Source organism: Procambarus clarkii, chromosome 84 (assembly GCF_040958095.1).
Source record: "Procambarus clarkii isolate CNS0578487 chromosome 84, FALCON_Pclarkii_2.0, whole genome shotgun sequence".
NCBI lineage: Eukaryota > Metazoa > Arthropoda > Malacostraca > Decapoda > Cambaridae > Procambarus > Procambarus clarkii.
This window is the reverse complement of record NC_091233.1, coordinates 18,667,582-18,681,464: the sequence shown is the minus strand read 5'-3', so window position 1 is coordinate 18,681,464 and position 13,883 is coordinate 18,667,582. Positions and strand designations below refer to the sequence as shown.

The 13,883-nt window shown below is 39.0% G+C and overlaps 1 protein-coding gene across 2 annotated transcripts in view; it reads right to left on the bottom strand.

Moving 5' to 3' along the window:
• The window catches only part of LOC123774847 (protein turtle), a 130,306-nt gene extending 116,432 nt beyond the window's left edge, over window positions 1-13,874 (bottom strand). For both annotated transcript variants that reach the window (XM_069316585.1, XM_069316584.1), the window contains exon 1: window positions 12,571-13,874. In XM_069316585.1, the coding sequence (XP_069172686.1) occupies window positions 12,571-12,640 (70 nt within the window). In that variant the 5' untranslated portion in view covers window positions 12,641-13,874. The remainder of the gene's footprint in view (window positions 1-12,570) is intronic.
• Window positions 13,875-13,883: the final 9 nt, after the last annotated feature.

Genomic DNA, 13,883 nt, shown 5'->3' with positions numbered 1-13,883 from the left:
TTTCTTTCACCCTATGCCCCTGTTACCTAGCAGTAAAATAGGTACCTGGGTGTTAGTCAGCTGTCACGGGCTGCTTCCTGGGGGTGGAGGCCTGGTCAAGGACCGGGCCGCGGGGACACTAAAAGCCCCGAAATCATCTCAAGATAACCTCAAGATGTCTAGAACGCTGGGAGCCAATTGCCGTCTAGACGAACATTGCAATTCAAATGGAATATAATTCATTGATGACGGGAATAATTCTTTGGAAAGAATGATATATTTTGCTGATTTTTGTGGATGGGGCTGATTTATCTAGGGCTGGGATTGTTTCCTTGGGCAATATGCTGGAGTCTGTGGTTTGATGGCTTTGTTTTGGATTTAAACTTTATTTTTCGTTAGAGGAATGGGAATGGATTTTGGGGAAAGAAGTCAATAAAAGCAGGCGTTGGTAGGGAGAAAGTTTGGGGAAATGGCAGGTATGGAGACGGTCTTCAACATCATATTTTCACGGGAAAATATTAGGAGGACTGGTTCCAAACCTGCACACAGAAATAACCCCCACATGAGACCAGAAGGCATGGCAGGATGTGCAGAATACCCTGTTGAAAAGCAGAGGTGCAATAGGTACTCTGAGAGAGAAGAGCATTATATAAGCCTCTTGCCTCTGTGCAGGTTGCTTGCTTATTTTTTCTGTTTCTAACTAATTATCTATCGATGTATCAATCCTTTCTTTAAGTCTTATTTATGCATATTAGATTATCCTTCTATGTAATTACCTCCTCTATGCATCTTGTTACATTTACCCCTCGCTTCTCATGCAACCCGTTCTCGCACTTTCGTATAGTCAATATTGACTAATTAAATACGTGCATATGTGACATACTAAATTATTGTGACTATTTTAGTTTACCTTGAAAAGCTTCATAGAAAACACCGACCTTACCTAACCTTCTTAGTATGTTAAGATAAGCATTTTATTGGTTCGTAATTACAATTATTACTTAACCTATTATAGGTATAGGTTAAGTAATAATTGTAATTACGAAGCAATAAGATGCTTATCTTAACATACTTAGAAGGTTAGGTAAGGTCGGTGTTTTCTATTAAGCTTTTCAAGGTAAACTAAAATAGTCACAATAAATTAGTATGTCACATGCACTTATTTAATAAGTCAATATTGACTATACGAAAGTGCGAGAACGGGTTGTCTCATGCTCCCATGTCTGTCCCTCTCCCTCATTCCTCTTTCCTTTTCCTTTTCCCTTCTTCCTCTCCTCCTCCCTTGGACAACGGACCGCTGGGGGGCATTAAGAGCAAAGTGAGAGAATTGCCTCAAAGGGCTTTCCGGTAAGAGAGTGAGAGAATTCAGAGGTGGGAGTGAGAACGGATCTTACAGGGGGCTAATGAGACTCAAGTGAGAAATAATTCAGAGATGAGAGGGACAGGGATTGAAAAGGGGGGGGGGAAAGGAATGTGATGAGAGGCTGAGTAAGAGGTAAGTGAGAAATGTAACGAAAGGGGAGATAGGGGAAAGGAATGAGAATGAAATTAAAGGGAAAGAGAATGGGAAAACGTGGGTGAGGGTGAGAGAGAGAGAGAGAGAGAGAGAGAGAGAGAGAGAGAGAGAGAGAGAGAGAGAGAGAGAGAGAGAGAGAGAGAGATTAAAGTGTGTGCAGATATGAAACTTTGCATATGGATGAAGGGAAATGTAAGAAATTTGATAGAAGAAAGGTTATGGAAGAACATGTATGAATCAATACATTTGTAATATTTATATATTTATAGCTATTGAAGAAAGGGGACTTGTATGTAAGAATGGGTATATATGGACTTGTAAGAATGGTATTTGAGGACTTGTAAAAATGGGCATATATGTACGAATTATACTCGTATGTAAAAAATGGTAATAAATATATATATATATATATATATATATATATATATATATATATATATATATATATATATATATATATATATATATATATATATATATATATATAATAAGATTGGGAATTTGAGGCCTTGTATGTAAAAGTATGGAAAAGATACTATTAAAAGTCTTGAGTAGCCTGTACGAGTATATACATAAGGCAATGTATACATAAGGGAAGAATTCCCACGAAAGAACATACCAATATTAATTTAGAGGCATTAGTGTGGTACATCAATGAATGTGTTTAAATGAATAATTTGCATCGAAGAATGCCACCATGGACAATTTAATATTAGAGAGCTTCACACTAAAGCATAGTATAGAGTAATGGAAATGTATGAATTTGTGAGTATGAATGAATTTGGCACTAATGAATGTGGGGAAAATTGTGAATGAATGGAAATGGATAATTGGTTATGATTGAACGACTACGGCCAATTGCGTATGAACATGATTTTATTAATTATACTTGACTCGTAACGCAGTGCCGATCTCTACTTTTTTTGCCTGCTGCTGCAATCTATTTTGACAACAACGTTTTTGACTTTGTTGCCAAAATTCGTAAGCTAATTTACGTTTACAAATATAAATTGGTGAGATAAACTACACGAATTGTAGTGTGTGTGTATTTAGTTGTTGTTGTACTCACCTAGTTGTGCTTGCGGGGGTGAAAAGAAACTGTGCCCATTTGTTTTTCGCCATCGCCGGGGATCGAACCCCGGTCCCCAGGATTATGAGTATTGAGTGCTGTCCACTCAGCCACCAGGCGCTCTTGGTTTGGTGTGTGTTTGTGTGTGTGTGTGTGTGTGTGTGTGTGTGTGTGTGTGTACGTACGTACGTACGTACTTATTTGTACTCACCTATTTGTGCTTCCGGGGGATTGAGCTTTGGCTCTTTGGTCCCTCCTCTCAACTGTCAATCAACTGGTGTACAGGTTCCTGAGCCTACTGGGCTCTGTCATATCTACATTTGAAACTGTGTTTGGAGTCAGCCTCCACCACATCACTGCCATATGCATTCCATCCGTTAACTACTCTGACACTGAAAAAGTTCCTTCTAACGCGTGTGTGTGTGTGTGTGTGTGTGTGTGTGTGTGTGTGCAGCAGTCTATACAAACGTAGTGCTTATCTAACAGTATTTATGCGGCCCGTTGCCACGGTTTAACATAAAACATGGAATGACGGCAGATACGTTGACCAGAAGTGACCAGAACTGTGACACAGCGGAATACTGCTGCACAGCCCGCACTATTTACACATTCACATTCATACATACTGCCATTTGTTTTCAGTGTAAATATACTCACATATATATATTTTAGGAGAGTGTATGGTTGGTGGTTGATTTAAACCAAATTCAGTGGATTATAATCCAATTTCGCATGATTTTTATATTTTGTAATTTAGTGATTTGATTATATTATAACAAATGACGTATCGTGTTAGTTTTGATCGTTATTTGTTCCTTTTTTTTTTAGGTATGTTTAGTTTAAGATAAAATATTAGATTCTGATATTTGGGTTGTAGCTCCTGAATATTGCCTTAATATTCGCGAACTAGATGCAGGATTTCAAGTTGGATTTATGAGTCTGAGAGACGCTTTAGGGAACAAAATTTGACGTAGAGAGATTACTAACGTAGATCTTGAGGTTATCTTGAGATGATTCCGGGGCTTTAGTGTCCCGCGGCCCGGTCCTCGACCAGGCCTCCACCCCCAGGAAGCAGCCCGTGACAGCTGACTAACACCCAGGTACCTATTTACTGCTAGGTAACAGGGGCATTCAGGGTGAAAGAAAGTTTGCCCATTTGTTTCTGCCTCGTGCGGGAATCGAACCCGCGCCACAGAATTACGAGTCCTGCGCGCTATCCACCAGGCTACGAGGGCCCCTGTTACGATATACGATAGATATACGAATAAGTAACCCATTTGTTTTCCATGTGTGTGAAAGTGTATCTATTGTACTTAGAACCTATTAAATAGGTCTGATTATAATCCATCAAACTAGGAACCGAAGTGAGTCTTATTTCGATCCTCTAAAAGACACAAGATTTATACACTAAGTATTTTAAAGTGTTATACAAAGTAAAATGTTGTTGATAATGGCCAACAAATTATTGAAATCTAAATAACAGAAATCGTTTCGTATTATTTAATACTAAAAGAACGATCTGCCAAAACGACACAATGTTGCTGGGGACAGCTAGACAGACAGCTCACTTAGATCAGATTAATCTTAACCCAAGTAAAATATTTATTGCCTGCAAACCTGATTGAACTGCAGATATTATTTTTATTTCAGTTTGAAGCGATTTTGTCAAGACAAAATACGACAAATTTTGTTGCTGTGATGGCTGAAAGTATTAAACATTTCCTACCATATTTCACGTTCAATTTTCTATTGTATATTTACTAGAAAAATAGTCGTAATTTTTTTTTACAAAGATACAAATATTTCGACGTGTCTTCACTTCGTCTTGTAGCAAATGAGCTCGTGACACATTTTCTTGCTCAATTCCCATATTGAATAGTTGACCAGACCACACACTAGAAGTTGAAGGGACGACGACGTTTCGGTCCGTCCTGGACCATTCTCAAGTCGAATTGAGAATGGTCCAGGACGGACCGAAACGTCGTCGTCCCTTCACCTTCTAGTGTGTGGTCTGGTCAACATACTTCAGCCACGTTATTGTGACTCATCGCCTGCATATTGAATAGCATTTAAAGAGGGAGCAAAAAGGTGCAATGAAGCAGCTTTCAACATAACTGAAATTCCATCCTTATTTCCGGTTTGTCCAAATCGGTGTCAAGTGCCAAAAGATCTATATGAACCACTGAAATTTTCAGGAACTTGTTACAAAATGATACTTGATATTTGCATTGGCAGTTTATGAAAAAGAAACCAGACCAAAATTACTAATGAGATAATGGTTGTGTGCTTGAGTGAGAATGTTACGGGTCAGAGTTGGTTTCTTAAAAGACGAAAACTAATTCCTGATAATTTTAATTATATAGGTATTGCTGACATTTTTTAGAGAGCTATAAATAATATTGATGAGTCCAGGAGTAGGTTGCTTGTTGGTAAATGAGTATTGATGAGTGAGCATTTGAATAATGTAGAAACGTAAATGGATGCATAGTTGCTCCTATGGATGTAGTAACATAGATAGGGTTGTGTATTTATAGCAGAACGTGTAGTAAAGAATGAGAATGAAAGAATAGGATATGAATGAATGAATATGAATACATTTTATGAAAAATCATACGTAAAAAGACGGTATGAATGCGCATATATATTTAGCTAGGTGGCATTCAGCTGTATCCAGGATACAACAGTGAACAAAATCTTAGTTACTTCTTGGTATTTGAACAGAGAATTAATCCTTCTGTGAAGTCAAGCTTCTGATATTCAGTAAAGTGAGATTAAGTGTGGTATTTTTTAAAAAATAATAACTATATTTACATACAATGAAATATTAACTATCTGGATTTTTCGCGCTTGAAGGAACTGAACCTGACGACACTAAAGAAAGGAAAGGGTGGGATATGATAGAAACATATAAAATACTCAGGGGATTGACAGAGTAGAAATAGGCAAAAAAGTTTACACGGAATACTAACAAAACGAGGGGACACTGGTGGAATTTGTTAACTCAGTTGAGTCACAGAGATGCTAGGAAGTTTTCTTTTAGCGTGAGAGTAGTGGGGAAATGGAATGAATTAAACGAGCAGGTTGTGGAATCAAACACTATTCATAGCTTTAAAACCAGGTATGATAGGGAAGTAGGACACAAGTCATTGCTTTACACAACCGAAGGCTAGAAAATCAGGATCCAAGATCTAACGCTCGATCCTGCAGGCACGCACACTCACACACGAACTCACACTCTCACTCTCACTCTCACTCTCACTCACACTCTCACTCACACTCTCACTCACACTCTCACTCACACTCTCAAACACTCTCACACACTCTCAAACTCTCTCAAACTCTCACACTCTCTCACACTCAAACTCTCACACTCTCACACTCACTCTAACCACAACTTGCAGCAAACGGCTGATTCCTGTCTTTGATTACGATTCATCCCAATTATCCTGGCGGGAGTTGCCTAATCTGGATTGAGTTGCAACATCAATGCTTTAGTCTCTCCACGTATCTGACGAAGGAGGCACATGCTACTTTAATATCATTAAAGAGATCATCAATGAGAAAGAGAGACGGAGAGAGATTCACCAAATACAAATTAAACGTGAAAATTTCCCTTTATATTTCCAAATAGAAAAGGCAGGAAAATAGAGTTCCGAGGTCCTGCAGTTGAGGTACATTAGACAGGAAGTAACACAACTGAATATTTTATACCTTAAGTGATCACTAAATGTTTCCTGCATAACTTCCTCTAAATATTTTATATATTGACAAATGTGTGTGATTATCTATTGTCTTTTGTTGTTGTTCTGTGTGTTGTTGTTGTAGTTGTTGTTGTTGATGTAGTTGTTGTTGCTGTTATAGTTGCTGCTGTTATAGTTGCTGCTGTTATAGTTGTTGCTGTTATAGTTGTTGTTGCTGTTATAGTTGTTGTTGCTGTTATAGTTGTTGCTGTTATAGTTGTTGCTGTTATAGTTGTTGCTGTTATAGTTGTTGTTGCTGTTATAGTTGTTGCTGTTATAGTTGTTGTTGCTGTTATAGTTGTTGTTGCTGTTATAGTTGCTGCTGCTGTTATAGTTGTTGTTGTTATAGTTGTTGTTGCTGTTATAGTTGTTGCTGTTATAGTTGTTGTTGTTATAGTTGTTGTTGCTGTTATAGTTGTTGTTGTTATAGTTGTTGCTGTTATAGTTGTTGCTGTTATAGTTGTTGCTGTTATAGTTGTTGTTGCTGTTATAGTTGTTGTTGTTATAGTTGCTGCTGCTGTTATAGTTGTTGCTGTTATAGTTGTTGTTGCTGTTATAGTTGTTGTTGCTGTTATAGTTGTTGTTGTTATAGTTGTTGTTGCTGTTATAGTTGTTGTTGTTATAGTTGTTGCTGTTATAGTTGTTGCTGTTATAGTTGTTGCTGTTATAGTTGTTGCTGTTATAGTTGTTGTTGCTGTTATAGTTGTTGTTGCTGTTATAGTTGCTGCTGTTATAGTTGTTGTTGTTATAGTTGTTGCTGTTATAGTTGTTGTTGTTATAGTTGTTGCTGTTATAGGTGTTGTTGCTGTTATAGTTGTTGCTGTTATAGTTGTTGTTGCTGTTATAGTTGTTGTTGCTGTTATAGTTGCTGCTGCTGTTATAGTTGCTGCTGCTGTTATAGTTGCTGCTGCTGTTATAGTTGCTGCTGCTGTTATAGATGCTGCTGCTGTTATAGTTGCTGCTGCTGTTATAGTTGCTGCTGCTGTTATAGTTGCTGCTGCTGTTATAGTTGCTGCTGCTGTTATAGTTGCTGCTGCTGTTATAGTTGCTGCTGCTGTTATAGTTGCTGCTGCTGTTATAGTTGCTGCTGCTGTTATAGTTGCTGCTGCTGTTATAGTTGCTGCTGCTGTTATAGTTGCTGCTGCTGTTATAGTTGCTGTTGCTGTTATAGTTGCTGCTGCTGTTATAGTTGCTGCTGCTGTTATAGATGCTGCTGCTGTTATAGTTGCTGCTGCTGTTATAGTTGCTGCTGCTGTTATAGTTGCTGCTGCTGTTATAGTTGCTGCTGTTATAGTTGCTGCTGCTGTTATAGTTGCTGCTGCTGTTATAGATGCTGCTGCTGTTATAGTTGCTGCTGCTGTTATAGTTGCTGCTGCTGTTATAGTTGCTGTTGCTGTTATAGTTGTTGCTGTTATAGTTGCTGTTATAGTTGTTGTTGCTGTTATAGTTGCTGTTGCTGTTATAGTTGCTGCTGCTGTTATAGTTGCTGCTGCTGTTATAGTTGCTGCTGCTGTTATAGTTGCTGCTGCTGTTATAGTTGCTGCTGCTGTTATAGTTGCTGCTGCTGTTATAGTTGTTGCTGCTGTTATAGTTGCTGCTGTTATAGTTGTTGCTGTTATAGTTGTTGTTGCTGTTATAGTTGTTGTTACTGTTATAGCTGCTGCTGTTATATTGTAAATATAATTAATACATTACTACATTATTTTTGATCACTTGAGAACCTTAGACTTTAATACTTAAATAAATCTTGACATTAACTATATTCTGAACAATTATTTGAAGCAATTTAGAGATAAAATAAATTTACTATATATATTACTGAACGTTAAGCGTTGAACGGAAAAATATATGAATGGTTTCACTGTGTTTTGCGGGCTATAGAACTGTCTTAATGTCATATATGAGCAAATCTATATATTAATATATAATTCCGAGGCAGAGTAGGTTTGTTCGATGTGTTTTGGGCTATTGTCTTAAGACAATCATCCATAGTTGTTATATATATAACATAAGCATCTGTAGATTAAATACGTCGTATCTATAGGTAAGCATCTATAGATTAAATACGTCGTATCTATAGGTAAGCATCTATAGATTAAATACGTCGTATCTATAGATACATAAGCATCTATAGATCAAATATGGCGTATCTATAGATAAGCATCTGTAGATTAAATATGTCGTATCTATAGATAAGCATCTATAGATTAAATAAGTCGTATCTATAGATACATAAGCTTCTATAGATCAAATATGTCGTATCTATAGATAAGCATCTATAGATTAAATAAGTCGTATCTATAGATACATAAGCATCTATAGATTAAATACTTCGTATCTATAGATACATAAGCATCTATAGATTAAATACGTATCTATAGATACATAAGCATCTATAGATTAAATACGTCGTATCTAATAGATACAAAAGCATCTATAGATTAAATACGTCGTATCTATAGATAAGCATCTATAGATCAAATACGTCGTATCTATAGATAAGCATCTATAGATTAAATACGAATCTATAGATACATAAGCATCTATTGATTAAATACGTCGTATCAATAGATACATAAGCATCTATAGATCAAATATGTCGTATCTATAGATAAGCATCTATAGATTAAATACGTCGTATCTATAGATACATAAGCATCTATAGATTAAATATGTCGTATCTATAGATACATAAGCATCTATAGATTAAATATGTCGTATCTATAGATACATAAGCATCTATAGATTAAATATGTCGTATCTATAGATAAGCATCTATAGATTAAATACGTCGTATCTATAGATACATAAGCATCTATAGATTAAATACGTCGTATCTATAGATACCTAAGTATCTATAGATTAAACGTCGTCGTCTTGGGAACTAAAATGTTCAGATTATCATTAGATCTAATGTGATTTACTGTTTCGTTTAGTTCTTCATTGATATTCTGATGCGAAATCGTTTGCATAAATAGTTTACTGGCATTTGCTCCAGGTAGTTGTGTAATTAATTGTTAGGTAAGAGTGGCATCCAATCACACTAGCCTTGGGGGAGGTAAACTGTCACACTAGCTTGCAGGGTAAACTTTCTCTAACCTGAGGTACTCGCTCACTAGCCTGGCATGGTAAACTCACACTCTTTATCTGTCTTTCTGTCTCTCTCTGTCTCTTTCTCTCTCTGTCTCTCTCTCTCCCTTCCTACTCCTCAATACCTTCACATTTTTTCTCCCGTTTGCTTCTGTTCCATGTCCACTTTTATTTTTGATTACTTCTACTCTTATCACCCCCTCCCTCCCTTTCCTGTTCTCCCTCTCCTCCTCTTCCTCCCTTCCTCTCTAGATCAGTTCACAGCTCTCGTTGCCTCTACAGCCTCTACCAGTCCGCCAGGGAGCAAAGTCAACGAAGCAATTCTTATCTTTATTATCCGGAGAAGCGTAATGTTAGAGTCTGAAAAGTGTGTGTTCTGAAGGTGTCTTATTGCTGTTTGGTCTCTCTTCTATTCCTCTTTATTGATTTCAATCCTCTTCATTTCCTTCATTCCTTATATTCCGCAGGATCGTTACCATGTAAAGTTTAGCCTCAATCCTATCTTGAGGTGCTTCCGGGGCTTAGCGTCCCTGAGGCCCGGTCGTCGACCAGGCCATCTTATTCATATTGTCTGGGTAAAATTTTTTTCTCGTGTATATTATTTTTTTTTCATATTTCCATGTCATCTTTTTCTTCGTGTCTCTGTTATATTTATTCCTTCTTTCATGTCTGGCACTTCCCACCTCTTCGTCCTGTTCATCCAATTCATCACCATCCTGCAACCTTGTATTCATCTCTTCGTTCTGTTCATTCAGTTCATCATCCTACACCCTTGTAATTCATCTCTTCATCCTATTCATCCAATTCATCATCTTGCATCCTATTTCATCTCTTCATCCTCTTCATCCAATTCATCATCCTGTATCCTTGTATTTCATCTCTTCGTGCTCTTCATCCACTTCTTTATCATCCTCCATCCTCGTAATTCATCTCTTCGTCCTGTTCATCCAATTCATCATCCTGTATCCTTGTATTTCATCTCTTCATCTTGTTCATCCTTGTATTTCATCTCTTCATCTTGTTCATCCAATTCATCATCCTCCATCCTTGTAATTCATATCTTCGTCCTGTTCATCCAATTCATCACCATCCTGCAACCTTGTATTTCATCTCTTCGTCCTGTTCATCCACTTCATCATCCTGCACCCTTGTATTTCATCTCTTCATCCTCTTCATCCAATTCATCATCCTCCACTCATGTATTTTATCTCACTCTCGAGGGCATATACACTCGGCCCACATTTAAAACGTCTCTCTTGGTGTGTCGAAAAATTTTAATAAAATATTTAACCCATGAATTATGGCTTTACTGCGTTTCTCCCGGTAATTCTAACTTTAATATTTACTTAAAGTAATTTACTGCCATCAGCTAAGCTGGGAATTTTTTATTTATACTTTATTGACAATTCTCCAGTTGCTTACTTTTGCTGATTTTTTTTATAAGTGCTACGGTATGCATTTTTTTGTGTTCAATTCGTTGTTCAACTCATTGCTAATACTCACAGCTGCCATCTGGGGTCACATACAGGGCTATCGACTGGGGTCACATACAGGGCTATCGACTGGGGTCACATACAGGGCTACCACCTGGGGGTCACATACAGGGCTACCACCTGGGGGTCACATACAGGGCTACCAACTGGGGTCACATACAGGGGCTACCAACTGGGGTCACATACAGGGGCTACCAACTGGGGTCACATACAGGGGCTACCAACTGGGGTCACATACAGGGTTACCAACTGGGGTCACATACAGGGGCTACCAACTGGGGTCACATACAGGGGCTACCATCTGGGGTCACATACAGGGCTACCAACTGGGGTCACATACAGGGGCTACCATCTGGGGTCACATACAGGGCTACCAACTGGGGTCACATACAGGGCTACCAACTGGGGTCACATACGGGCTACCATCTGGGGTCACATACAGGGGCTACCAACTGGGGTCACATACAGGGGCTACCAACTGGGGTCACATACAGGGGCTACCATCTGGGGTCACATACAGGGCTTCCAAGTGGGGTCATGTTAAAAGTAGGGGTGAAACAGAGCCACGAATGCCTGCGCGCGATCCACGAACGCCTGCGCGCGATCCGCGAACGCCCGTGCGCGATTATGTTATCTCTAACACAAATATTCGGGTGTGAGCCACTTTCAAACGACTTTTTCCACCTACAAGTCCGGTACGTTTCGGACTCTTTTTCGCTTAACCGAACGGTATTTAGTGCTTCAGGAGCGGCCATCTATAAAATATTAACGAATAACTAGTTTTAAAGTGGGACTCAAGAATAACCTAACATTATGGAAACTATTTAACGAATTTATAACGAATTTGAAGAGTGATTTGGATACAATTAATATATTTTGGTATTTGAATTCCGTAGCAGAAAACAATTCGGTTTCACATAACATTAACATATGGCTATGATTCGTAAGTTGTCAGTTCTGGAAAGTAATTTACAATCAAGTTTTGTCCATTATTAATGAGTACTAAATTTTTCAGTGAGACTCGCAATCAGTTGTGGTATAATAATTTTGTACTTCATTTTTGCCTTTCATAATTTTTTTTTGGCTATGGTTTACGAGTTTCATTATTTTTGTTTGGGAAATTTATTCCAGTTTCGAGGTTTGATTAACAAGGTTGTGGTTTAGTGGGTTTAATTCCATGGCAATGATCGTTGTATGGTCAAATCCACAAGGGCCGTGACGAGGATTCGAACCTTCGTCCGGGAGCATCCCAGACACTGCCTTAATCGACTGAGCTACGACAGGGTTAAAAGGGGTGGAAACCGAAGTTCTACTGAACTTATTGTTCAGTAAGTTCAGTAGAACTTCGGTTTCAACCCATTTACCCTGTCGTAGCCAAGTCGATTAAGGCAGTGTCTGGGATGCTCCCGGACGCAGGTTCGAATCCTCGTCACGGCCCTTGTGGATTTGTTCATTTGATGCATCACGTTAGTGTGATCTCTGTGTGTGATCGTACCATGTCTACCATGTCTAGGATGCTCCCGGACGCAGGTTCGAATCCTCGTCACGGCCCTTGTGGATTTGTTCATTTGATGCATCACGTTAGTGTGATCTGTGTGTGTGATCGTTGTATGGTATTAAGGTACAGGCAAGCTAAATATAAGAGTTGTGATTACCTTACAACCAAGAAGTTGTACAACTCACCGTCTGTCTCCTCTATGGCGTGCAGGCAGGAGGCTACAGAGACCAGAATCAGGAGTTCGATAGACTTCATGGTGAAGAGCGGTCCAGCGGTTCTTGAATTGCAGTCTTTCACTTCATCTGGACCCACTGGACCGCTTGAAGGAGGAGGTGGACCTGAGATCCTGGTCAAAGATACCAGAGATAACGCCTGCACCAGAGATAACCAAACGTTTTCCTATTAACCACTTCCAGGGTCTTTTTTTACCCTAAAACGTGGATCATGTTAAATGGGTCTACGCACCTCCACTGGTTTAACTCTTAGCGTTAATATCTACCAGAAGGTGTTTGATTTTCTAACCTAAAGCACTTCAAGGTTTAACATTAGCAAAGACCTTTGACCCTTCTTTACTAAGTCACTGAAGACCCCCCCTCTTTGCAGACTACCTTCAAGGTCTTATGGACCGTTTTCAAGGGCCTCTAAAGACCACTTCGAGGGTCTTAAAACCCATTAGCCATGTTACGGGTTCTTCAATGACTGCTAGAAGCATTTTCCAAGGCCCAATTTATCGTGGGCCATCTGCTACTACTCGAATATGGTTAATAACACACATTTCTTGAGCCGACTGCGCACACCACGTCACAGCGCACACAGCTCGTCACTGCGCACACACCACGTCACAGCGCCCACATCACAGCGCCCACCACGTCACAACACACACCACATCACAGCGCCCATCGTCACAGCGCCTACCATGTCACAGCGCCCATCGTCACAGCGCCTACCATGTCACAGCGCCCATCGCGTCTGAACAGCAACCACCAAAAAATTAGCTTTACAAGTCAATTCTTCCGCCTTAAACGCAAACAGAACTCTTGTCACTTTCTCGGCTGGTCTCTTAACATCATCACTTTAACTCCTCGAAAAATAAATATGAAAAGATACAAGGAAAAATATCATAATTTGAAAACATCTTTGTCTATATATATTTTAGCGTCGTCAGTTACCGAATCTTCTGCTTTAAGAAGATTTAAGGTCTGCTCTAAGCCTTAAGTTGACTTAAAATACAATTTAGCACAAATATTTCCTTTTAAAACAGTCTATTTGGAGTAAACATTGAGCGGTGCGGAAGATATTATTTCACAGGTGAATGAATGATTTCACACTTGTGTGTGTGTGTTGCTTATCTCGTCACATTGAGAAGCACAGATGATACACACTGCCTGTTGTTAATGGGGATATTGGCGCTGTTGTAGTATTGAGCAGGCAAGTTATAGATCTCCACCGACCCCTCTCCTTCTCTCTCTCTCTCTGACACACCCTCCCCGCCCGGCGT